Consider the following 26,279-nt stretch of genomic DNA (forward strand, 5'->3'; position numbering starts at 1 on the left):
TTCAGCTTCTACGTAGATGTTAAAACTATTCATGAAGTACTTTTTAAAAGGACTACTTAGGGGGTTATAATTGTGAATTATTTAGTAATTTGTATCTTAATGTTACAGGGATCAATTGTCTTTCCTTCTTTGGTCAAAATTTGGAAGTTTCCTGGCTGTTGGAACTGTTAAAGGAAATTTGCTCATTTATAATCGTCAGACATCTCGAAAGATTCCTGTCCTTGGTAGGTTGTAGCTGGATACACTGCTAAATATTTGAGATGCTTTACATAAATGGAAATTTTACCACCTCAGATTTCCCTGATATTGCAAGAGAAATTTTGTAGTTTAAAATGAAGACTTCCCTGGTCAAGCCGTACATCTATCTAAACTAGAAGATCCATCTTCACTACCTACTAAGAATTTCCCAGGCTATGTAACAGGTTGCCCTAGGGTGAGCCTGTGCCTTTGGACACCAGTACATTAATAGCATGGCTTCTATCTGTCCCTTTCTCACCCAGATTGTGCCTCTGGCATGGAATAGCTCAGATGCATATCAACACATTAGTAGATGGGCTAAAACATTTGGTGGCTTCTTGGACAGAGTATATCCAGATTCCTAATTCTGACCCCTCACTCTCTCCAAACACCAATTTAATCTAGGAGTTGACTTCGAGTTATATTTCCCTCAGGGTATATGACTGGATGATATGCGTGTTTAATCCTTTGACCTTCTTGGTTCAGTCTCTGATTCCCCCAGCCTCTGGTCACCTAGCATCTGCCCTGGGACTCCCCAGGAGGAAACAGTATGGATTCTTTTCAATTATTGTAACATCATGCTGGTGAATGGTGAAACAGTGGGCTTAATTACATACAGGTGGCCAGTATAACTTACCACTAATGAAAGAATCAAATCCTGGAGATAATAGTGCCCACAGAATACTTGAGAAAGTGCCTTTCAATTAAGGACACTTGTTCATTTCAAATTATTTTCACATATATGTATATCTTTCATAGGAATATTTTTAGTGCTCTAGCTAAACAGTTATGTCATTGATCCATCTGAAAAATTAAACTAAAAACTTTTGAGTTACAAAACTCTGCTTTCACCATATAAATTAATTTGTTTGACTTAAATAGGCATTTTCTATATCCCACTTCATTTACAGGTATATTCTACCAGTTAACTTATAAGCCCTAGAAATTTTGACACTTGAGGTATAAGAAAATAATTTGTCAAAGCATGATTATTTTGTGTCAGTAACTGTCATATATACATGATTTTATGTGATCTTTGTATTTAATACGAATATTGATTCTAATCTCAGCTAATTTAATTCACTGTGTAAAATGGAAAAGATTCAGGCTAATTATATATTTTAGGTCCTTTAGCTGCCTCTTTCAGAGTTAGTTGTGATTTGTGGCTCTGCTTTTTTTCCTTTGAAATAATTTACTTTCCTAAAACCAAGGCATTTCACTTCCAATAGCAGCTGCGCGAATGCATGGTTTTTACAGTAGCTAATGTCTGTTACCTTGTTTCGTCATGCTCTGATTTATTTCCTTGAACTAGACTAGATATAGGCAGTTCTCACTTTGCATGCTTCTAACATGCATGAATTTCAGTGTTCACAGTGTACCTAATATTGCCAGTCTCCCAGTAACATGATTTACATTTCAGTGGCCATAGTATGGTAGCTGTAAGTTAATACTAATTAAATGAGTCAATACGTGTAAAGTGCCCAGAACAATGTTAAGTAAGCACACAAAACATGTTAACTGTTATCAGTGAGGTTAAGGTTAACCTGAATTCTGAGCACTAGAAGAAAAGGAGAGATTTTCTTCTCCCTTTCTTGAGTATAGAAACAAGTTTGTCTTTGGCATCTTTCCACCTCTCTTTATGTACTCCTTTTTTCCCTTCTAACACCCATTACTTCCGACACTCAGTTCCAGTGTACCACTTAAGCCACTTAATCTGTGATCAGCAAAATCTCCTATATCCCAGTCTCTTCTCTGAATGTTCCCTTCACTTTTGTGCTCTAGTCTTCTGATTTGAAATACTACCTCTATAGTCCCATATTTATCTCTTCCAAACTCTAGACTCATACATCCAGCTGCTTACTCAACATCTCCAATGAGATTTCTAGTAAACACTTCAAATTTAATACCACCAAAACCAATAGTTTTCCCTTTCGTTGATGGCATTTCATCCTTTTAGATATTTAGCCTAACCTTACCATCATCCTTGACCCTTATCTTTCTCCTACGTTCCATACCTAATTTGCCAGAAGATCTAGTAGGATCTATCTCCAGATATCTCCAGAATCAAGACTGTTCTCATCACCTCTACTGCTGCCACCCTGGTGTGAGGCTCAGACATCTTTGACCTGAATTTCTGGAATATCTTAACTGGTCTCCCTGCTTCAGATCTTGCCCTGCTATAGAATATCCTCAGCCCAGAGGCCACAGTGAGCCTTCTGCTCGGAACTCTCCAGTGGCTCTCCATGTCACCCAGGGTCGAAGTCCTCACTATGGCCAGCCAAGCCCTCTGTGACCTGGCCCTTGGCGACTCTCTGACTTCATCTCTTACCCATCTTCGGGACTTCACAGCTATACTCTCCTCCTACCTGAGCCTCTAACACACTCTGGCACACTCTGGCCTCAGGGTCTACTCACTTAACGACTATTTATTTAGAGCCTGCCTTCTGCATACATACTGTATTAAGTTCTGTATGGGGTACATGAATAAAATAAACATGATCTCTGTCTCAATAACAGCTAAAATAGCTAACATTTATATGGCGTTTCCTATATGCCTGGCACTCTTCTGAGTGCTTTAACTCGTTTGATCCTCATCCCCTATGAAAGAGCTCCTACTATTATCCCCAGTTTTTGGATGATGTGACTAAGGAATAGAACGGTTAAGTCACTTACCCATGGTTTTGCAGTAAGTGGTGGAGCCACTTATTGAAAATAGGCAGTTTGCCTCCAGAATCTGTATACTTAATTAACCTTGGGGCTCTTGAGTATTTATCTATCCCAGGACCTTCAACAAATGCCCTCAGTGTAAAGCATGCAATTTCCACTCCAAAATGTGGTTTTTGCACTGTCTAGATTGCTCAATAAAAAAACGTCCTGATACTTAGTGGCTATCTAATATCCCTCACTAGCTAAATGAGTCAATTCTTTTTTTTTTTTTTTTTTTTTTTTTTTGCGGTACGCGGGCCTCTCACTGTTGTGGCCTCTTCCGTTACAGAGCACAGGCTCCGGACGCGCAGGCTCAGCGGCCATGGCTCACGGGCCCAGCCGCTCCGCGGCATGTGGGATCTTCCCAGACCGGGGCACGAACCCGTGTCCCCTGCATCGGCAGGCAGACTCTCAACCACTGCGCCACCAGGGAAGCCCTAAATGAGTCAATTCTTAACACAAGTCTCACTAAGGTGCATTCATATTTGTACCTCAGTGTTATCATGAATCCTTGTATGTCCTTTAGTTATATATGAATAGTCAAAACTGTGATGTTGAATCTGCTTATGCCAAGGGTTTCCCACACTGTGACGCTGAATATAGTAGAGATAGCTTCAGTGCTTTGAGATTTAAGCACATTTTGTGCTTAAGACATTAATGTGATAGGTTTGGTTATATAGTAAACAAACAAACTTGTCAAGGGGTAGAATGTCTTTTTATGTTAGGACCTATGCTCATATGCACATAAAAAGTTGGAAAACATGATTGCCCTCATATGCCTTTATGTTGATTTACAACTTGGTAATAAACTGTTTTAAATAAGGTTGCTTAGACACTAACTGCTTTGATGAGATTTTAAATTTCTTGTCTGTTTAATCTCCATAGTATATTACCTAAACTTTCAGATTAACATCACGGATATCTAACATTTTTTTTGAGAAATCAATATGTACATCTCTTTTTCAGGAAAGCATACTAAGAGAATCACATGTGGATGTTGGAATGCAGAAAACATGCTTGCTTTAGGTGGTGAAGATAAAATGATTACAGTTAGTAATCAGGAAGGTGACACGATAAGACAGGTAATACAGTAACATCTCTTTGGTCTGCTATATTCAAATTTTCTTCCAAAACAAAGTTTGTCTATCAAACAGATCTATAAAATTTAAAAATCTCTATGTGAGATACGTATACAATAACTTCACATTCTAAACATCACATTTTTTTAATGTATTAGGACATTTTTCTTTAATATGAATACTTTATCCAAATATCCTCCTTTGTACGTTTCCCATTGGCTAGTATTAGCATGGATTATCGGCTCTGTGGTTATAGGCAAACAGTATATTTGTGAAATAACTCTTATTTTATATATGTGTATTTACAGCATGAATGTTAACAACTGGACTCAGAGTCAGGTAATGTAATCAACTGCCTGATTCTAAAGCCCACTCCTTTAGCTGATATGTTAAATTGCTTCCAAACTAATTCTAATTAAATTTAATTTTAGGATTAGAGTTTACTGATGTTCAAATTTCCCAAGATTGATTAGATCTTCAGAGGCTCCTCTCAAGGGAATTTGTATTACCCATAGCTATAGAAGCTCACCAGTGGCAAAATTTCACTTTGGATGACTTGGCTTATAATTTATTACTTCTAGAGCAATATTGACATTCTTTGAATACCTGCTAGTTACATGGCACTGTGCTATGTACTATAGAAGAAATATGAAATATGACTACAGAAGAAATAAGAAATATGGCCCTATATTAACTATCTATTGCTGCATAATAAATTACTCCCAAAACTTAGCAGTTTAAAACAACAAACATTGCTTTGCAGTTTTTGTGGATGAGGAATCCAGGTGCAGCTAAGCTGGGTGCTTCTGCCTCAGGGTCTCTCATGAGGCTGCAATCATTTTGTCTGAACTGCAGTCTTATATGAAGGCTTGACTGGGGACCACAACAAAGCAGCTGGCAAGAGAGTGAGAATAGTCATTCAAGACTTAAGCTGCAATGGTTAATAAATAACCTGATCTCAAAATTATTTTTGCTGTATTCTGTTCTCTAGAGGTGAGTCACTAGGCACAGCCTACACTGAGGGGCCGGGATGGGGAGTACACAAAGGCATGAACAGCAGGAGGTGAGGATCGTTCCAGACCATCTTAGAGGCTGCCCACCATAGGCCCCCTACTCTCAAGAAGAGAAAACTAATCATGATAAAACATATGTCATCTTATATGATTATCAAATTGTGTGATATAGCTTACAAGTCCTATAACATTTGTGAGATAGAGGAGATAAATGAAAGTTGGATTGTGAATCTGTAAGAGAAAAGATGATCTAAATCAGTCAGGGTATAGGCTAAACTATTTGTAACAACAAGACCCAAAGTTACAAGGACTCTAAGAATATGGTAGTTTGGGTGGTTTTTCCTCATAAAACAGAGAGGGGTAAGCATGTCATCTATGTATCTCTGCTTCTCAAGGCTGTATAAATTCCCCCTTCCTTCCTTCTCCTCCCTTCCTTCCATCTTATTGTTCTGCCATTTTCTAGGGTGTTTTGCCCTTATGTACATGGTTAAAGCAAGCATACCAGCACCTCATTTCAGCCCCAGGCAAGGAAAAAAGAGAAGTGGAGTGTAAGAAATTTGTGAACAACCTAATCTGGAAGATGCAATCATAATTTCCATTCATATCATATGACCAGAACCTAGTTATATGGTCACACCTTGCTGCTGCCAGGGAAGCTGCAAATTTAGTCTGCCTAGGTGATCATGTGCCCTGCTAAAACTTGTTTTAATGGGTATTGTAAGACATTTAGCAGTTGCTGTCATTCACTCCAAGCAGAACAGAACAAAGATAAGAGGAAAAACTTATTACAGCTCATTCATGGCTTATTCCAGACTGGACTGACTGAAGATTTGGACTTTGATTGAGAATTTATAGAAGATAAGTCTGAAGAAGAAAGTTGGTTCTTGTATCTGGAAAGCTTTGAAAGTGAGATAGAAGTAACTCAATCATGTTGAGCAGACCATAGCATGATTACAGTGGTTCTTAAGGAAGGTTAATATGACATCACAATAGAGATGTTAAAAAAAAAAAAAAATATATATATATATATATATATATATATAGCATTACTGTAAAAAATAGTTTCTAGAAACCTTGTAATTTTGATCCATCTATATTGGGGTCCTTTAGAATTAGAATGCTACAGGTCCCCCCTCTTGTATCCATATCACACATCATCAGTAGATATTGGCATTTTTTTTCTTCACTGAATCAAGACCTTAGAATACTTTTCCACACATAACATCCAAGGAAGCCACTACCACTGAGCCATTATAAACATACAAGACAACTATTTCCCATTTTTAATCCCCAAGAAGCATGCTTCCAGAATTTGGCATACTACTTAAGTTATGATGCAGTAAACAAAACATACGTTATAAGTATTGTTTTGTCTGGTATTTTCTCTGCATTGCTTTGACTTGGCTATTCTGCAGAGCACTCCATTGTAACTTGTGTGGATTTATCTTTATTTATCCTGCTGAGGACTTGTCTTGCTTCCTGAATCTGAAGATTGCTGTCTTTCATTAATCCTGGAAAGTTCTTAGTCATTATCTCTTTGAAATTCACCTCTTGCCCTTTCTATTCTGTCTTTCCAGAGCAACTGTTAGACATATGTTGGATCTTCTTATATCTCTTGATCTCTCTTTCATAGTTTCTTTTTGTCACTCTTTGCAATCTTCAGGATAATTTCCTCAAATCAGTTAACTTATTCTTTCTTCAAATTTATCTAATCTCTGTCCATCCCATTGAGTCTTTATTTTAATGGCTCTACTTTTTATTTGTAGAAAGTACTTTGTAGTTCTTTTTAAAATCTGCCTGGACTTTTAAAGAAAGTGTTGTCTTTTCTTATATTTATGAGTCCTTTTATGTTTTTAGCCATTTTTAATGTATTTATGATCTCTTTCTGATAATTCTGTTCTTTTTAGATCTGGTGACTCTTCCTCTTGATCCATTGTTTGTTTCTGAGATTTTCATTTTGAATTGTGAGCTCATCTCCAGCAGGGCTTGACTGTGGAAGTTTTTTGCAGCCTTTGAAGAGGCTTTAGATTCGTTTTGGCCAAACACTGCAGGGAGTTTCTAGACCACTCAAAGTATAACTTTGGACCTTAGACCACAATGAGCATAGGAGGGAAAGTCTTTGATTTTAAAAGAATTTTTTCTGACCCAAAGCCCAGCTTGAGCCAAATGGGCTTCCTTATCGTCTCCCTTTACCAGCTGCTGCTCTGGATATCTGCAGCATCAGTTTCTGCACACACTTTGGTTTTCAATTTGATCTTTGCTTATGGTCCCTGGAAATCTCCTAACCTTCTTTCAAGCTTATCTTAGCCATTTAATAAGATACGTGTTCAGTTTCATCCAGAATTTCTAGAAGTTTGTAGCAGCAGGATTTTCAGGTTGTTAGTCCAACCTGTAACAGAAATGAAAGCAAGCTACCTGTTTTAGTCATAGAATGAATTTGAGTTTGGGGTTTATTCATAGTGATAGTATTTTCACCCTTGCAGACACCAGTGAGATCAGAGCCTGGCAACATGCAGTTTTCCATGATGAAGACTGATGACCGAACCTCCACTGCTGAAAGCACGGTAAGAGTTCTAAATCAAATCCAGGCCCAAATTATTTTGGTAATTTTTTAGGATATTCTGTCTCCTTTTCTAGCATGGTTCAGAATCCATAGTGATAAATAAATTATAGTCTTTCACTTATTAAACCAATGCAGGCCCCAGTTTCTCAGGCCTAAGTGTTTTTTCTGCTGCCACCTAATATCACAGCAAGTGAGGACAGTTTCCTGTTACACTTGCTGCTCTTCTTATTCTTACGGTAGCAAAAACAGTGGGGGCACCTTGAAAAGCAAGAGTATTGATTTCTCTATCTTTTTTAAAATTTTCACTCTATCAGATGTGGGTACCAGAGCTCTGGAAATTATAGTTTTATTTTTTTAATACCTTAGATTGTTTTCCCTGCCACATTTTAACATTCTGAAATCCAGATGATTTTCGCAATCAACAAGAATATGTTTAATGAAGTAATGTTCCTTTATTTCTCAAAAAGCTATTATTAAAATAATAATAACTCCTAACTGGTAGCGTCTTAGAATCAAGGAAATATATCAAAGTGTTTCTCTTTACATATATATATATATATATATATACATCCATTACCCTTAATGAGTCCAAATAAGTAATGCACTCTTTTCTCTCCCCAACACAGTTAGACCCTCAACTGAGAATTATAGTTAAGTACCAACTTGTAACAGCGGGACAGTAGTCTAGCCACACTGACCAGTGCCCTGCTGGTGATGGGAAGAGTGATGATATAAAAAGCAGAGCTAGATTATCCACACAGGTGTGGACCTGTAATCCCAGATAGCCCAAAATCAAAATCGGACGGCCTTAGGATAGAAGACTCTCTATACTCTGGATATGAATTCAGTTTCAGTGGAACTATGTCAGACCTACCTTCCTGTACTGCACAGGACTCATATTAGAGGTACAGAGAATTGTAAAAGGTTATTCCATCGAGCTATTTTAGTGTACTTCCAAGGGTGTATTGCATATATGTGAAGCCAAGGATCCTTTCCAGACTGTATATTAGTAAAATGTTACAAATGTTTTGAGTTAGTCACATTGTTACCTTACTAATTATAACATTTAACACGCTAAATTTGGCTCATTGTCTTTCTAAATTAGGTTTATGCTCTTTGGATTTGCTTATTAGTCTTTTCATGAAGTGCTGAGTAATTCATTTCATAATCTCTTTTCTTTTCTGGCAGATAAGTGTAGTGGTTGGCAAGAAAACTTTGTTTCTTTTTAACCTGAATGAACCAGATAGCCCAATTGATCTGGAGTTTCAGCAGCGCTATGGCAACATTGTCTGCTATACTTGGTATGTACAAAAGCTCATTACAGAAGGATACCCCTGTGTTTTCCCTTACTAATTATAATATATTTAATTTTTGTCTGTAGCATTTTCACTTCTCTATGTAACATTTTCTGGATTATAGTCTATGATTTATTATGTGGAACTACCTAGCATATTATCTGACAAATAGGCCCTTGATAAATTATATTCTCTAATTCCTTAGTTTTAAGGTATTTGCTTATTTACTGTATTGCAAATGATAGTTAATCTTCCCTTTTACTGTATTATTGCCTTCATTGCTATAGGTATGGTGATGGCTACATCTTGATTGGTTTTTCACGTGGAATTTTTGTGGTCATTTCCACTCATATTCGAGAGATCGGTCAAGAGATATTTCAGGCTCGTGACCATAAAGATAGTCTAACCAGTATTGCAGTATCACAGACCCTTAACAAAGCTGCTACATGTGGTGATAACTGGTAAGTTATATTCACATATTCCCAGTAAAGCTTATATAAGGAATATTCAAGAGATTCAACAAGACATTGTTAACTAATGTGAATCTATCAACCATAGTTGCACTGTTAAAATATGTTTGCAATTGAAAATTCCTAACATGCCTTTACCTCTGCCTTTAACACTCGGGGTAATACCTAAAATATTAAATGCGTACTAAATACAAAACCTAAAATGGAGTATGCTTGAAAATCAATCTTAAAAATAAAATAGGCACTTCTGGGTAACATGGAGTAAGCACACTCCACCCTGTCACTCTCACTGAATACAGCCATAAAACCTGAACAGAATCCATGGAACAGCTATTTAAGGACTCTGAAAAGTAAATAGTAGCAGGCAGATTGGAGAAGAAGGCCGGCGTTTGAAGTATCACTGAGCCAGTGGTGAGTCTCCCATTTGTCTTCTGGTCTCTCACAGCCAGGACTCGAGGCAGCCTGAAACCTGGACCCTGGATGTAAGCACTGGGCAGAGAGAGAGAACTCTGAGAGAAGCCCTTTAGTTCTGGCTCAAGTTGCAGGAAAGAGAACTCCTAACACTCAGAGAAAGTTGGGGAAACCCCCAATTTTCTTTTTTTTTTCTTTCTTTGTTCTCTCATGCCCCAGCCACCAAGCAGTCTCACCATGGCAGTGACAGCAAGGACCCACAGGCACCTAAAACTCTGATGGAGGGTAACCTTCCTCTCCAATTGGAGGAGCTGTGGTCCCGAGAAGGTGGGGCATACCCTTGTTATTTATTTTTCTCTCTGTCCTCTCACTACTTGGCTGCAGGCACAGTTGTAGGAGGTACAAGGCAGAGCAGAGCAACTAGAGCCCCAGTTTTCCTGCTGGAAGACCAAAAAGGGGAGCCCCAGGGAACCAGAATATACCAGGGATGTCCTGGAGAAGGAGAAACTCTGGAAAGCAACCCTGTAAAGATATTTATGAAATCCCAGGTTCATCCCTGAGCTGTGTGTGTGTGTATCACATCCTAAACACATACCAAAGACTTTGAGAACTGAAATAAGGGATAGATCATAGCCCATGTCCTATACTGGCCAAAGAGTAGGGCATACAGGGACATATCTGAGTACCACTGCAAAGGCTTTGGAAGTGGAACTGACATTGAAATCATAACCCACAGAAGGCTGGTTAAAATGTGTGGCCTGAACCCAACTGGGCTGATTGCCTGCTTAAAAAAAGAAAAAAAAAAATTAACCTTCTCTGTGGGATTTAAACAAGACAGAGTCCATAACATAATATTCAAAATGTCCAGAATATAACCCCAAATTACTTGAAGAATCAGGAAAATTTCAACTCACTTGAGAAATGGCAATCAAAAGACACCAATGCCAAGGTGATGCACTTAGCAGCTATTATAAAAATGCTCCAAGAAGTAAGGGCTAGCATTCTCAAAACACATGGGAACAGTCTCAGAAAAGAAATAGAGCCTATAAAGAAGAATCAAATGGAAATTCTAGGACTGAAAAAATAATATTAATGCAGTGTATGTAATACCAGGATGGAAATCACAGAGTAAAAGAGTTGGTGAAGTTGAAGGTAGAGCAATAGAAATATCCATTCAGACCCAGAGGAAAAAAAGATTGGAAAAGAGAAAAAAATGAGCAGAGCCTCAGGGACCTGTGAAACTACCAAAAGTCTAACACTTGTGTCTTAAGAATCTCAGAAATAATGGCCGGAAACTCTCACATTTGGCAAAAGACATAAACCTATATATTATATAAGCTCAGCAAACCCCAAAAGGGTAAAATCCAAAGAAATCTAGGCCCAGACACATCATAATCAAACTGCTAAAAGCTAAAGGCAAAGAAAAGATTTTGAAAGCAGCCAGAGAACATTTTGAACGACAGCAGATTTCTCACCATAAACCATAGAGGCCAGAGGGAAACTCACAGCATTCTTAAAGTGCTGAAAGAAAAGAATTGTTAACCAAACCTCTCTCTATATCCAGTAAAAATTTCCATCAGTAATGAAGGTGAAATAAAAACATCCTCAGATGAAGGAGAGTAAAGAGAATTTACTGCCAGTGGACCTCCTCTAAAAGAATTGCTGAAGGAAGTTCTTCAGATAGAAGAAAACAGATGACGGAAGGAAATTTGGAACATCAAGAATAAAAGAAAAGCAACAGTAATGGTAAATAGCTGGGTAGGTCTCCAGGCAGTGGAGACTGTTGGTCACAAGGACTATTGGTGAAGTCGCATAAGGAACTTACATTTGCTTGTGACTGTGGGCTGCTATGTAGGGCATGCGTGTGCAGGAAGGACTAGTGTTAGTTTAAGGTCCCTGCAAGGCACTTGGCCAAAGTAGATGCCAAGGCAGCTACATCATGGTGTAGCTTAGCTAAACTCTCAACAGACTTGGACCATGTTGTAAACCGACCAGACCTAGCAGACATCTACAGAACACTCCACCCAACAACAACAGAATACACATTTTTTCCAAGCACCCATGGAACATTCACCAAGGTAGACCATATCCTGGACCATGAAATAAACCTCAGCAAATTGAAATTGAAATTATACAAAATGTGTTCTCTAACCATCATGTAATCATGCTTGAAATCAGTAGCAGAAAGACAACAAGAAATTCTCTAAACACTTGGAAAGTAGACAACCTACTTCCAAATAACTCTTGGGTCAAAGAGTAAATCTCAAAGCAAATTAAAAAATACATAGAACTTAGTGAAAATGGAGATGCAACATATCAAAATATATGAGAGTCAGCTAAAGCATTTCTGAGAAGAAAATTTATAGTATAAATTCATACACAGGAAAGAAAAGATTTCAAATCAATTAGCTAAGTTCCTACCTCAAGAAACTAGAAAAAGAAGAGCAAAATAGGCCCAGAGCAGAAGGAAGAAAGTAATAAAGAGCAGAAATTGAAAATTAAAAAGTAGGAAAAAAATTAATTAAAAAGCTGGAATTTTTGAAAAAAATTGATAAATCTCTAGCAAGGATGACAAAAATAGAAGACACAAATCACCAATATCAGGAGTGAAATAGAGGTATCACTACAGACCTGAAAACCATTAAAAGGAGAAAGGAATACTACAAACACCTTTATACTCAGAAATTTGACAACTTAGAAGATAGGGAACACAACCCAATCAAAAAATGGGCAGAAGATCTAAATAAACATTTCTCTAAAGAAGACATACAGATGGCCAAAAAGCACATGAAAAGATGCTCAACATCATTAATTATTAGAGAAATGCAAATCAAAACTATAATGGGGTATCACCTCATACCAGTCAGAATGGCCATCATCAAAAAAATCTACAAGGAATAAATGTTGGAGAGGGTGTGGAGAAAAGGGAACCCTCCTACACTGTTGGTCAAAAAGATACGAGCACCCCAGTGTTCACTGCAGCATTATTTACAGTGGCCAAGACATGGAAGCAACCTAAATGTCCATCAACAGGAGTGGATAAAGAAGATGTGGTACATATATACAATAGAATATTACTCAGCCATAAAAAAGAACAAAATAATGCCATTTGCAGCAATATGGATGGACCTAGAGATTGTCATAGTGAGTGAATAAGTCAGAGAAAGATAAATATCATATGATATCGCTTATATGTGGAAACTAAAAAAATGGTACAAATAAACTTATTTACAAAACAAATAGTCACAAATGTAGAAAAAAACCTATGGTTACCAGCGGGGAAGGGAGGGAAGGGATAAATTGGGAGACTGGGATTGACATATACATACTACTATGTATAAAATAGATAACTAATAAGAACCTACTGTATAGCACAGGGAACTCGACTCAATATTCTGTAATGACCTATATGGGAAAAGAACCTAAAAAAGAGTGGATATATGTATACACACACACACAGCGTACAAGTAAGACCAGGGACATCTGAATAAGATTCATGGATTTTATCAATGTCAACATCCTGATTATGATATCATACTATAGTTTTTCAAGGTGTTACCATTGGGGAAAAAGGTAAAAGTTACACAGAATCTCTCTGTTACTTCTTACAACCACATGTGGACCTATAATTGTATCAAAATTAAAAGTTTAATTAAATGAAAACATTTAATGTTTTAAATGAAAGGAAAAATATATAAGTGGGAAACAGTGGGAGGGAGGAAGGAAGGAGAGGGGAAGGGAGACAGGAAGAAAGAAATGTTGCAACCGTTAGGTCCCGACATCCTGCTACACAGCTTTCATTCGCATTAGCCTACTTACTCTTCCCAATAACCCCATGAAGTAACATTATGCCTGCATTTTTCAGAGCTTTCCACCTAGGCCTTGTGATTCCAAATTGAATGCTCTTTCTATTATACGTCACTTCTTTTTGTAGGAAAGAACTCTTGGGGCAGGCGGGGCGGGGTGGGGGGAGGACACATTGCAAAGAGAAACCTGTTTCAGCTTGCAGTAATCAATACTGCTCAGGGGAATGTTTTCCTACTCAAACTTTTCTTCAGGATAACTTAAACCTCCTTGTTCCTGAAGCTGTAGATTAGAGAACTAAGGCACAACCCTACCCCACAACTCAACAAACAAACAAAAATTTAAGGGATAAAATATAATTAAATATAGAAAATTTAATATTTTCTTACCTTAACCCAGTGGATCCTCCTTTTTTTGAAGAACACAGACCTGTTCCATAGCTTATAATTGTTTGTGAAGAAAAACAATTTAACTTAGTGGTCATATTTAAAGGACATTTTTTTTTTTCAGCATTAAAATCCATGACTTGGCAGAATTAAAAGACATGTATGCTATAATCAACCTGGATGATGAAAATAAAGGTACTGATTTTTCTGTAGCAGAATGACATTTCATCATTTCGATTACAGAGAGCAATGTGTCACTGTATGGTTTGCATTAATTATAGGAGGAATAAAATTAACACCTTTTACTAGAGTTCCCTAAGATAGCCTCCTTATTTCAGTAATTATGTTGAGTCATACTCCTTGACTAGAAGCATATAAGTCCACTTTGATTCAAAGATGTCTAGTGCATTTTATCCCAAATCCAGTTGCAAAAACTAAATTCTTACATACCTTCCCTTTGAGCCAGTGTTGAATGAATCAGGGCTCATGTCCATAAGCCAATCCATGATGAATGCCCTAGTCTAAATAAAGACTAAACTATTTTTAAAATTTGAAGATTTTTATGCTTCTGGCAGCTTAAGTGAGGAGAGTTGCTTGTTTGCCTGCAACAGTATCTCTGTTTTTGAATAATCCTTTATTATGTCCATTATTTCAGGGTTGGGCACCTTGTCCTGGACAGATGATGGTCAGTTGCTGGCACTGTCTACCCAGAGGGGATCGCTCCATGTTTTCCTGACCAAGCTCCCTGTCCTCGGGGATGCCTGCAGCACCAGGATTGCATATCTCACCTCCCTCCTTGAAGTCACCATAGCCAACCCTGTTGAAGGAGTATGAAAATGCTGTTACTTTTATTTATTAATAAAATCAAAACAGTTTCAACGGTTAACTATTGTTATTTTTCTCTATTATAGGAGCTACCAGTCACAGTTTCTGTGGATGTGGAACCCAACTTTGTAGCAGTAGGGCTTTATCATCTGGCTGTGGGAATGAATAATCGAGCTTGGTTTTATGTCCTTGGAGAGAACGGCAAGTCTAAATCCAGTTGTTTTCTTATCTAGCATATAATTTGTTTTTATTTGGGAAGCACTGATAGTTTCTTTTAAGACCAAGTCTTTCACTCTTTTTCTTCAGACATCCCTTTCTTAGCTTAAATGGTTTTGCAAATCTTCTAAAAAATTTGCATAATATTTGGAAAGGTTTTATTCTTTACCTTTGTTGTGAAGACACCATGGTATAGCGGGGCAGAGTGTGATCTTTAGAATTGGGCCCTGGGTTCAAATTCCCTCTGCCCCTTTTAGCTGGGTGCCTGTAGACAAATTCTTTACCCCTCTGAGCCTTGGTTTACTTATCTGGAAAATGAGGATTCTTCTACTTATGAGGAATATTAAATGAAATAAAATGTGTGATCTGCTTTTGCACACGGTCTTTCTTAGGCACTTCTTGGTCTGGTGGGTACTTAGTAAATGTTGATTCCCTCTCCCGCTTTATTCTTTGAAAAATGACCATTAGCATCTGAAGGGAGCCTTGCTTTTTCTTCCCCTCCTTCCTCCTCTCCACCCCTTTCCCCACTGGAGGTCAGATATCCCTCAGGAACAGAGCCAACCTGAGAATTATCCTTAGATGTTCTATTAAGCTTATTGTCACTAAGGTTTAATTTTTGGTTGTTTTGCATGTGATTTTATTTTACATTACTTTGTTTCATGTGAACCACTATGAAATTCCTGAAGGCAAATTTATATGGCAACTAAGATTTTCTTTAGAATGGCTAAAATAAAAATGTTAGGTTCGGAATATTCTTGCAAAGGCACACGTTTAAAACTTATTTGCAAATCATTAATTAGATCATTTTATTTATATTTTAATGTGTTTGGTTTTGTTTTAATTGCTGCAGCTGTTAAAAAATTGAAAGATGTGGAATATCTGGGGACAGTAGCCAGCGTTTGCCTTCATTCTGACTATGCAGCTGCACTTTTTGAAGGCAAAGTCCAGTTACATTTGGTAAGCATAATTTTGATGTCCTGAGGCCTGCTCAGGTAAGTGATGAACAGCCTAATGTTTTATTATCAAGAACTTTGGTCAAGAAGCGACCATATGCTTTGTGACCACCTAGAGGGGTGGGATAGGGAGGATTGGAGGGAGCACAAGAGGGAGGGGATATGGGGATAAATGTATATGTACAGCTGATTCACTTTGTTATACAGCAGAAACTAACACACCATTGTAAAGCAATGATACTCCAATAAAGATGTTAAAAAAAAACAAAAAACAGCATTAGGGTAAAAACTAGGAAATCTGAATAACGTATGGAGTTATGTTGTAAATGATGTATCGATATTCGTTATTATTTGTAATAAACGTACCATACTCATGTAACGTATCAATGATAGGGGAAACCAGGTGTGGGGTATATGAGAACTCTACTATCTTCACACCTTTTCTGAAAATCTAAAAGCATTCTAAAATAAAGATTTATTTTAAAAAAAAAAAGAAGCAACCATATGACAGACTAGCTAGAAAGCCAGATATGGATAAAGGATTAACAGAAGTCCTTACCCTTCTGCATGAGCTGTTCAGTTGACTCCCAAGCTCTGTTCCCATGAAACCTGACAGAGTTCCAGCTGTGCTACTCACAACATTGCTTATGGTAAAAATGACTGTGTAGACTGCATCTAGGAGGAACTATAATTAAATTGTAAAAACTGATGGGAATGCCATACGTCTGGCTTCCTGGAATGCACTGACCCATGTATTTGGGCATGTCACTTGTGGGGATCTTGAAACTGTGCCTGTTGAGTTGCTCAAGAGATATTGGCCCCTGAAATATGGGACTTCTCAACCAGGGCATCTCCCACATCTGTTTCTTGGCTCTTTGCTTCTGGGAAGCCAAAGATACTAGCTACTAGACAATTGCAGAGCCTGCTGCGGAGACTATTCCCATTAAAAGGGTTGTTTAATGCGTCCTGCTGGCAAGCTGGGTTCCTTCCTGATATCTTTTTGAGTAAACTGGTCTGTGATAGTTTGGTGAGTCTGAATGTTTAGCTGAACTTAAGAAAAAGACTCTCCCCTACCCCTTAGATGTCGCAAACCAGGTTTATTCAGATAAATCTATGATCCACTATTATTCTTTATGTTTTAGATAGAAAGTGAAATGTTGGATACTCAAGAAGAACGTGAGACTCGACTTTTCCCAGCAGTGGATGATAAGTGCCGTATTTTATGTCATGCCTTAACTGGTGATTTCCTCATCTATGGCACAGATGTACGTATTGTCTTCCTTAATATAGGACATGGGGGAATTTCTCATTTTTACCTTGTAATTTGTTTATTATATATGTGTTTATATACATCTATTATATAGATATCATATGTGCAATTACAAACATTATATACTTACGTAGAGCACATAGGTGGTGTGATTTGCCAGTGTCAAGTGCTTTTGTAACTATAAGCAATTTTGATGGCACAACGGCTTTGGAGTCTGGACAATCTGGGCTCAGATACTAGCTCTCTTACTTGCTACTTCCTGCTTGACACCTCCCAGCCTCATTTTCCTTATCTAGATGCTTTAAGGATTTAATTTGATGACAAATGTAAAACACGTCATTCAACTTTAGCTCTCCAGTGCCTACATTTAGTGGGCATTTAATTAAAATTAATTGAATATTGAGAATCCCACTTCAATTTTTTGTCTTTTGAACCACCAATACCCTGTACTGCTAAATATTACATTAGCCACATATACATAAAACATAGTTTAGTAATAGCATATTAGTAAAAAGTTTTCAGAGTTTTTCAAAGCATATCATACCTCTTACCTTGCTTAGCCTCTAGAAGAATTCAGTAAAGTTGGTCTAAAAAAAAAAAGCATTGTTTTCCACATTAGAAAACAATTATTCACTGTTTCAAAGGTTCCATTTTCTCATACTGTTTTATAAACCGAGCATATTTTAAAACATGCTTATTGCCAGAAGAGAGACTTTTTAAATTTAAGTTTGACCTAAAATAATGAGTCTTTGAGCTATATACACAAGTAGGGTAGGTTTCATGTATCAGGTAAAGTGGTAAATAAGTAGTAAATATAGTCATAAATATATAAGCAGAAAAGTTTTAGAGATAAGGATACTGAAGATTGAGAAGTTAGTAAGTTTGTAGTAGAGGTGGACTTAACAAGCAAGATTTTCTGATGGAAAATCTACTCTTCCCACTGTGCCACACAGCATTGTGAAGTAAGAACTCAAAGTGTAGTAATCTGCCAATAACGTAGCATTTATCTCTGTCTCAGTTTCTTTTTTTTATTGAGGTATAATTGACATATAACATTCTATTAGTTTCAGGTGTGCAGCATAATGATTCAGTCTTTGTACATATTGCAAAATGGTAACCCTCTAGTTAACATCCATCACCACACACAGTTACAAAATCTTTTTTTCCTATAAAATATCTCATTCTTGAGTGATTCTGAAAATATCGGGGTTTTTTAGCAGCTTTATTGAAGTATAATTGTTATACAATAAACCACACTATTGAAAGTCTATAATTTGATAAGTTTTGACATATGTATATCCTGTGAAAACACCATCAACTTAATCAAAATAGTGAACATATTCATCACCCCCAAAAGTTTTCTAATGACCCTTTATGATTCCGTCTTCCCATCCCTCCCCACTCAGTGCTTTCTGTCACTGTAAATGAGTTTGTCTTTTCTAGAGTTGTATATAAATGGAATCATAGTAGGCACTCCTTTTGTCTGGCTCAGTATAGTTATTTTGAGATTCATCCATGTTGGTGTGTGTGTCAATAGTTCATTCCTTTTTCTTGCTGGGTAGTATTCCACAGTATGCATATATCATAATTTGCTTATCCGTGAACCTATGGATGGACATTGGTGTTACTTCCAGTTTGGAATATTTACAAATAAAGCTGCTATAAACAAATTTGTGTTCAAGTCTTTGTATAGACATATGCTTTCTTTTCTCTTGGATAAATGCCTAGAAGTAGAATGATATGTCATATAGCAAGTGTATGTTTAACCTTTTAAGAAACTGACAGACTCTTTTCTAAATTAATTGGTTGTACCATTTTACATTCCCATCAACAGTGTATAAGTGCTCCAATTCCTCTACATCCTCACTAACACTTGATATGATCGGTCTTTTACATTTTAGCCACTCTAGTAAGTGTGTAGCGATACCTCATTATGATTTTAATTTGCATTTCATTACCGGACTAATGATGTAGAACATCTTTTCATATGCTTATTTGCTAGCTGTATATCTTTGGTGAAGTGTCCAAGTTTTTTGACCATTTCTTTTTTTTTTTTAATTTATTTAATTTATTTATTTTTGGCTGCATTGGGTCTTTGTTGCTGTGCGCAGGCTTTCTCTAGTTGCAGCGAGCAGGGGCTACTCTTCGTTGTGGAGCATGGGCTTCTCATTGCAGAGCACAGGCTCTAGGCACGCAGGCTTCAGTAGTTGTTGCACATGGGCTCAGTAGTTGTGGTTTGCGGTCTCTAGAGCACAGGCTCAGTAGTTGTGGCACACGGGCTTAGTTGCTCCGTGGCATGTGGGATCTTCTCAGACCAGGGCTTGAACCTGTGTGCCCTGCATTGGCAGGCGAATTCTTAACCACTGCGCCACCAGGGAAGCCCTCGACCATTTCTTAATTGGATTGTTTGTTTTCTTATTGAGCTTTGACGGTTCTTCACACATTTTGGATTCAAGTCCTTTATCGGATATGTGCTTCGCAAGTATTTTCCACCCAGTGTGTGAGTTGTCTTTTCAGTCTCTTAACAGTGTCTTTCAAAGAGGAGAATTTAAAAAATTTTGACCAGGTCCAGTTTATCAATTACTTTTTTTATAGGTTGTGCTTTGGGTGTCATATCGAAGAAATTTTTGCCTAACCCAAGGTCACAAAGTTTTTCTCTTATGTTTTCTTCTAGAAGCTTTCAACTTTTATGTTTTACATTGAGGTCTGTGATCCATTTTGAGTTAATTTTTGTTTATGCTGTGAGATATGGATCAAAGTATTGTGGGCTTTTTCCCTGCATATAGCTATTCGGTTGTTCCAGCAACATTTGTTGAAAACACTATTATTCTGTTGAGTCGATTTTGTACTTTTGTCAAAAATCAATTGTCCATAAATGCACAGATCTTTTTCTGGACTCTCTGTTCATTCTCTTGATCTGTTTATCTGTCTTTACATCAGTATCACAATGTTTTGATTGCTGTAGCTTTATAATAAGTCTTGAAATCAGGTAGTGTTAGCCCTCTAACTTTTGTGTTTCCCTTTCAAAGTTGTTTTGGCTATTCTCAGTTTTTTGTATTCCCAGTTAAATTTTACAATAAGTTTGTCCAGTTTTACAAAAAACCTGCTGGGATTTTTATTGGGATCATTGTTGAACTTACAGATCAACTGCCATCATAACAATATTGAGTCTTCCCACCAAGGAACAAGATATATATCTTCATTTATTTAGATTTTCTTTAATTTCTCTTAGCAATGTTTTGGAGTTTTCTGTGTACAGGTCTTTCACATCTTGTTTCAGATTTATACCTAAGTATTTCGTATTTTGGGTACTCCTATACATGGTATTGCCTTTTTATTTCGATTTCTGATTATTCATTTCTAGCATATAGACATGCAACTGACTTTTGTATATTCATCTTGTATCCTGAAACCTAGCTAAACTCACTAGTTCTAGTAGTGGTTTTTTTTGGTAGATTCCATTGGATTTTCTATATAGATGATCATGTCATCTGCTAATAAAGATAGTTTTACTTCTTCCTTTTCAGTCTGCCTTCTATTCCAATATATTGTTGGATAGAAGCAATGAGAGTAGATGTCTTTGTCTTGTTCTTGACCATTAAGTATGATGTTAGCTGTAGGTCTTTTACAGATTCCTGTTATCAGGTTGAAGAAGTTTTCTTCTATTCCTAGTTTACTAAGAATTTCTGTGGATGTTGGATTTTATCAAATGCTTTTTCTCCATCTATCGAAATGATCACATGGGTTTTCTTTGTTTATAATTTGTGGATTATATTAATTTTCTAGTGTTAAGCCAACCCAGCATTCCTGGGATAACCCCCGCTTGATCATGATGTATTCTTCTTTTTATACATTGTTGAATTCATTTACTAAAGTTTTATTTCAAATCTTTATATCTACGTACATGAGGGACATTGGTCTGCTGTTTTCTTTTCCTATGATGCCTTTGTCTGATTTTAGTATCAGGGTAATGATCATAGAATGAGTTAGTCATCTTCAATTTTCTGGAAGGGTTGATTAGAATTAGTGTTTTGTTTTGCTTTTTGTTTGTTTTTTGCTTAAATGTTTGAAAGAATGTGCCAGTGAAGCCTACTGGGTGATCAAGCAATTCCTAGCAGCAGTTGAGTAGTACCTGCTAGGTTGGCTTGTTGCACTTCCATAGATTCAGCTGGTAAGGAGGAAGCAGTCCCAAATAGATGTATACAGCAAAGGCAAGATCATGTTATTAGAGCTCCCCACATCCTTAGTGCCACAGGATAATACGAAACCGAAGGGGTCAGATGCTCTTCTATGTACTCTGTGGTGGAGGACTCAACTCTGCTACAACTAAGCAGTTTATACTCTGCAGCTATACACTAAGGAAGATGAATTGGACGATCCAAGATGAATTGGACATCATTGGAACCAGGGAAGCAGCTGAGAAATTCCTCATGGAAGTCTCCCACGAGACAGAGAGGTGGATGAGAAATGACTCAGTGACAGATTTTCACAAGAGTGCCCATCTCACCATGTTCCTTGTAAGATAACAGAGGATTCTGCCAAGACATGGGTCAGACTACAGTTGAGCCTTGACTCTGTGGCATTGCAAAGTAGCCAGGTGCCATGGTGGAGCTGATTTCCTACGAAGCCTTCTAGGCCTGGAGTTTTTTTATGGGAAGGTTTTAAACTATAAATTTAATTCCTATAATCAATATCAAAATATTTGGGTTATCTGTTTTTTCCATGAGTGAGCTTTGGTAGTTTGTGTTTTTCAAGGAATTTGTCCATTTATCTAAATTATCAAATGTATAGGCATAAAATTATTCATAATATTCCTTATTATCCTTTTAAATATTTGTAGAATCTGTAGTAATATCACCTGTTTCTTTCCTGATTTGGGTAATTTGTGTCATTTTTCCTGATTGGTGTGCCTGGAGGTTTATCAGTTTTGTTTTATCAATCTTTTAGGAGAATACAACTGTTTCGTTTCATTGATTTTTCTCTGTTGTTTTCTGTTTCATTGATTTCTGCTCTGATCTTTATTTCCTTTCTCCTGCTTATTTTGGCTTTAATTTGTTCTTTTTCTAGTTTCTTAAGATGGAAGCTGAGTTCATTGAGTTGAGACAATTCTTTTCTAATATATTCCCTTAGTGCTAGACATTTTCCCCTAAGTACTATCTTAGCAACATCCCGCAAATTCTGATATGTTGTGTTTTATTTTTATTCAGTTCAAAATGTTTTACAATTTCTCTTTTAATTTCTTCTCTGATTCATGGGTTATTTAGAAGTCCGGTGTTTAGTTTTCTAACAATCGAGATTTTACAGAGATCTTTCTGTTATTGATTTCTGATTTAGTTCTGTTATGGTCAGTGAACATACTTTGTATGACTTGAATCCTTTTAAATTTGTGGGACTTAATTTATGGTACAGAGTGTGATCTATCTTGGTAAATGTTCTTGTGTATTTGGAAAGGAATGCTGTTCTAGAATGTCAGATCAAGGTGGTTGATGATGTTCAAGACTTCTGCAACTTTATATATACTTGTTCTGTCAATTATTGAGAAAATGGTATTGAAAACTCAGATTACAATTGTGGATTTGTCTATTTCTCTTTGCAGTTCTGTCATTTTTTTTTATTTATGTGTATTGAAGCTCTGTTATTAGGTACATAACCATTTAGGATAGTTATGTTCTCTTCATAAATTAGCCCCTTTATCATTTTGAAATGACCCTTTTTATCCCTGGCAATAGTCTTTGCTCTGGAATTGATTTTGCCTGATATTAATATAGCCATTCTAATTTTTTAGAATGTTACCCTGGTATATATTTTTCCATTCTTTTATTTTTAACCATTTGTGTCTTTATATGTAAAATATTTTTCTTGTAGGCACCATATTAATTCTCACAATTTGACAAACTCTGCCTTTTAATTACAGTGTTTATTTTTTTATTTTTTTAAAATTTATTTATTTATTTATTTTTGGTTGTGTTGGGTCTTCGTTGCTGCACGCAGGCTTTCTCTAGCTGCGGCGAGTTGGGGGCTATTCTTCGTTGCAGTGTGCAGGCTCCTCATTGTGGTGGCTTCTCTTTTTGCAGAGCATGGGCCCTATGCATGCAGGCTTCAGTATTTGTTGCACGTGGGCTCAGTAGTTGTGGCTCGCGGGCCCTAGAACTCAGGCTCAGTAGTTGTGGCACACGGGCTTAGTTGCACCACGGCATGTGGGATCTTCCTGGACCAGGGCTTGAACCCATGTCCCCTGCATTGGCAGGTGGATCCTTAACCACTGCGCCACCAGGGAAGTCCAATTATGTTGTTTAGACTTTTGAATTTAATGAGATTATCTCTGTGTTTAGGTTCGATCTACCATCTCGCTATTTGTTTTCTATTTGTCCCATCTCTTCTTTGTTGCCTTTTTCCTCTTCCTTTGCCTTCTTTTGGATTGTGTATTTTTTACTATTCAATTTTATCTCATTCATTGACCTTATTAGCTACAACTCTTATTTTAGTGGTTGTTTTAGGTTTTGTAGTATACATCCTTAATTTATCACAGGCTACCTTCAAGTGACATTATACCTTGTAAGGTATAGAGAATAATATAAGTTCATTTATTAGAATAGTATGTGTCCCCTTCTACCTCTGCTGTTGCTGTCATACATTTTACTTTTGCAGGTGTCATAAACCCCATAATACACTGATATTAGTTTTGTTTAAACAATCAAGAGATTTACATAATTAAAAAGATCTTATATATTTCTCCATATAGTTACCATTTTTGGTGCCCTTCATTCTATTATGTGGATCCATAGTTCCAGCTGGTATCATTTTCCTTCCACTAAAGGACTTCCTTTATCACTGTTTTTTGCTGGTCTGCTGGTGATGAATTCTTTTGCTTTCGTGTCTGAAAACATCTTTATTTCACCTGCATTTTTGAAAAATATTTTTGCTAGATATAGAATTGTAGGTTGACAGTTTTTTCTTTCAGTACTTTAAAGATGTTGCTCCTCTGTCTTCTGGCCTGCATTATTTCTAATGAGAAATCGGTCATCTTTATCTTTGTTCCTCTGTGTGTAAGCTGTCTTTTTCCTCTGGCTTCTTTTAATACTTTATCACTGGTTTTGAGCAAGTTGATTGTGATCTGTCTTGATGTAAGTTTCTTCATATTTCTTGTGCTTGAGGTTGTTGAATCCAAGGGTTTATAGTTTTAATAAAATTTGGAATATTTTCAACCATTATTTCTTCAAATATTTTTTTCTCCCTCTGTTTGCATTCCAATTTCAGAAACTCCAATTATACATATATTAAACCACTTTAAATTATCCCGCAGTTGATGCTCTTTAAATTTTTTTATTCTTTTTTTCTCAGTTTCATTTTGGATAATTTCTACTGCTGTATTTCAAGGTCACTCGCCTTTTTTTCTGTCATGTTTAAATCTGCCGGTAGTTTCATCCATCGTATTTTTCATTTCAGACATGATAGCTCACCTGCAGAAGATATATTAGAGTCTGTTTTTGTATCTTCCATGTCTCCGGTTACCTTTTTAAACATATGCCATGCAGTGATATTAACTGTTGTAGTTACATTGTCTGCTAATTCTAATATCCGGGTCAGTTTTGATTGATCAGTTATTCTCCTTAATATGGGTTATGTTTTCCTACTTCTTTGCACTCATGGTACTTTTACCTTTTCGGGTGCTGGATGTTTTTGTATTCCTAAAAATACTCTTCAGCTCTGTTCTGGGATGCAGTTAATTTGCTTGGAAACAGTTTGACCCTTTTGAGTCTGATTTTGTGATTTGTTAGGTAGATGTGAAACACTGCTTAGTCTACAGCTGATTACTTCCCACTTTTTAGGCGAGATCTTCCTGAATACTCTACCCAATATCCCATGAATTATGTTTTCCAATCTGGCTATTGGGAACATGTGTGAGTGCCAGTCACTGTTCACGCTCATCCTTTTGGATGGTTCTTTTTCCTGGCTTCAGCAGTTTTCTCATATTTATGCAGTGATTAGTTCTCTGCTGAAGACTCAAGGTAGACCCTCTGAAGATCTCCAAGGTTCTCTCTCAGTGCAGCTTTCTCCTCTCTTGTACTATACCCTACAAAGTCTAGCCGCCTCCTTCCCTGCCCCCACTGGACTCTCAGCTCTATCTCCTCACCTCAGGGAATCGTGCTCCACCTGCATTTTCCCTCCCTTTGCCGTGGCTTGAAAACTCTCCCAAGGCGAAAGCTGGAGCATTCACAGGACTTACCTTGTTTGTTTCCCATCTCTCAGAGATCGTTGTCCTTTGTTGCCTTATTCCAATATCTTAAAAACTGTTTTTTCATGTATTTTGTCTGTTATTTTTGGTCATTTTGGGTGGGAAAGTTAAATCATGTCTGTTATTCCATCTTGGCCTGAATAGAAATCTAAGATATTATCATGTTTTTATTTCAATTAAACTTTTTATTTTGAGATCATCATAGATTCACATGAAGTTGTAAGAAACAATACAGAGAGATCCTAATAAACCCTTTTCCTAGTTTCCCCCAATGGTAATATTACATTGCATATCACAACCAGGGTATTGACATTAATAGTCAAGATACAGAACAATTCTGTCACTACAAGGATCCTTCATGTTGCTGTTTTATCTCCACATCCCCTTTCCTCCTGCCCCCACCTCATCCTTAATCCCTGGTAACAAGTAATCTGGCTTTTCTGGTGTATTCCAATGATCTATGTGTCTATCCCTCCACCAATACTACAGAATCTTGATGGCTGTAGCTATAAAAAAAAGTCTTGAAATTTAATAGACTAATTTTCCCACTATATTTTTTCAAAACTGTTTTAGCTATTGTAGTTCCTTTGCTCGTCCATATAAATTTTAGAATAATCTTGTCTGTGTCTACAAAAAAATCTTGTTGATTTTGTATATAAGTTCTTTTGTATATAAGTTCAGGAGAAGTAACATGTTTACTATGACACCAATCCATGAATACAGTACACCTCTCCATTTATTCAGATGTTCTTTAATTCTTTCATTAGTGTTTTTTAGTTTTCAGCGCACAAATCCTATGCATGCTTTGTTGAATT

At 36.9% G+C, this 26,279-nt stretch overlaps 1 protein-coding gene across 12 annotated transcripts in view; it reads left to right on the top strand.

Moving 5' to 3' along the window:
- Positions 1–26,279, top strand: part of WDR19 (WD repeat domain 19) — an 85,778-nt gene that overhangs the window by 11,838 nt on the left and 47,661 nt on the right. For 8 of the 12 annotated variants that reach the window (XR_016393260.1, XR_004022274.2, XM_089911796.1 and 5 more), the window contains 10 exons: positions 109–224; positions 3,910–4,025; positions 7,519–7,599; positions 8,787–8,899; positions 9,181–9,354; positions 14,089–14,159; positions 14,620–14,792; positions 14,876–14,990; positions 15,856–15,962; positions 17,101–17,223. Coding sequence is in view for 10 of the 12 variants with exons in the window: in XM_089911796.1 (XP_089767922.1) it covers positions 109–224; positions 3,910–4,025; positions 7,519–7,599; positions 8,787–8,899; positions 9,181–9,354; positions 14,089–14,159; positions 14,620–14,792; positions 14,876–14,990; positions 15,856–15,962; positions 17,101–17,223 (1,189 nt within the window). In the remaining 2 variants the exon portion in view is untranslated. Of the gene's footprint in view, positions 1–108; positions 225–559; positions 3,417–3,909; positions 4,026–4,330; positions 4,362–7,518; positions 7,600–8,786; positions 8,900–9,180; positions 9,355–14,088; positions 14,160–14,619; positions 14,793–14,875; positions 14,991–15,855; positions 15,963–17,100; positions 17,224–26,279 lie in introns of those variants that run through there. The other 4 variants (XM_022565840.3, XM_022565851.2, XM_089911793.1 and 1 more) reach the window with 4 other exon arrangements.

The sequence above is a fragment of the Delphinapterus leucas genome, chromosome 5, assembly GCF_059928025.1.
Source record: "Delphinapterus leucas isolate spDelLeu-1000000601 "Yukka" chromosome 5, BTC_Dleu_Yukka2, whole genome shotgun sequence".
Taxonomy (NCBI): Eukaryota; Metazoa; Chordata; class Mammalia; order Artiodactyla; family Monodontidae; genus Delphinapterus; species Delphinapterus leucas.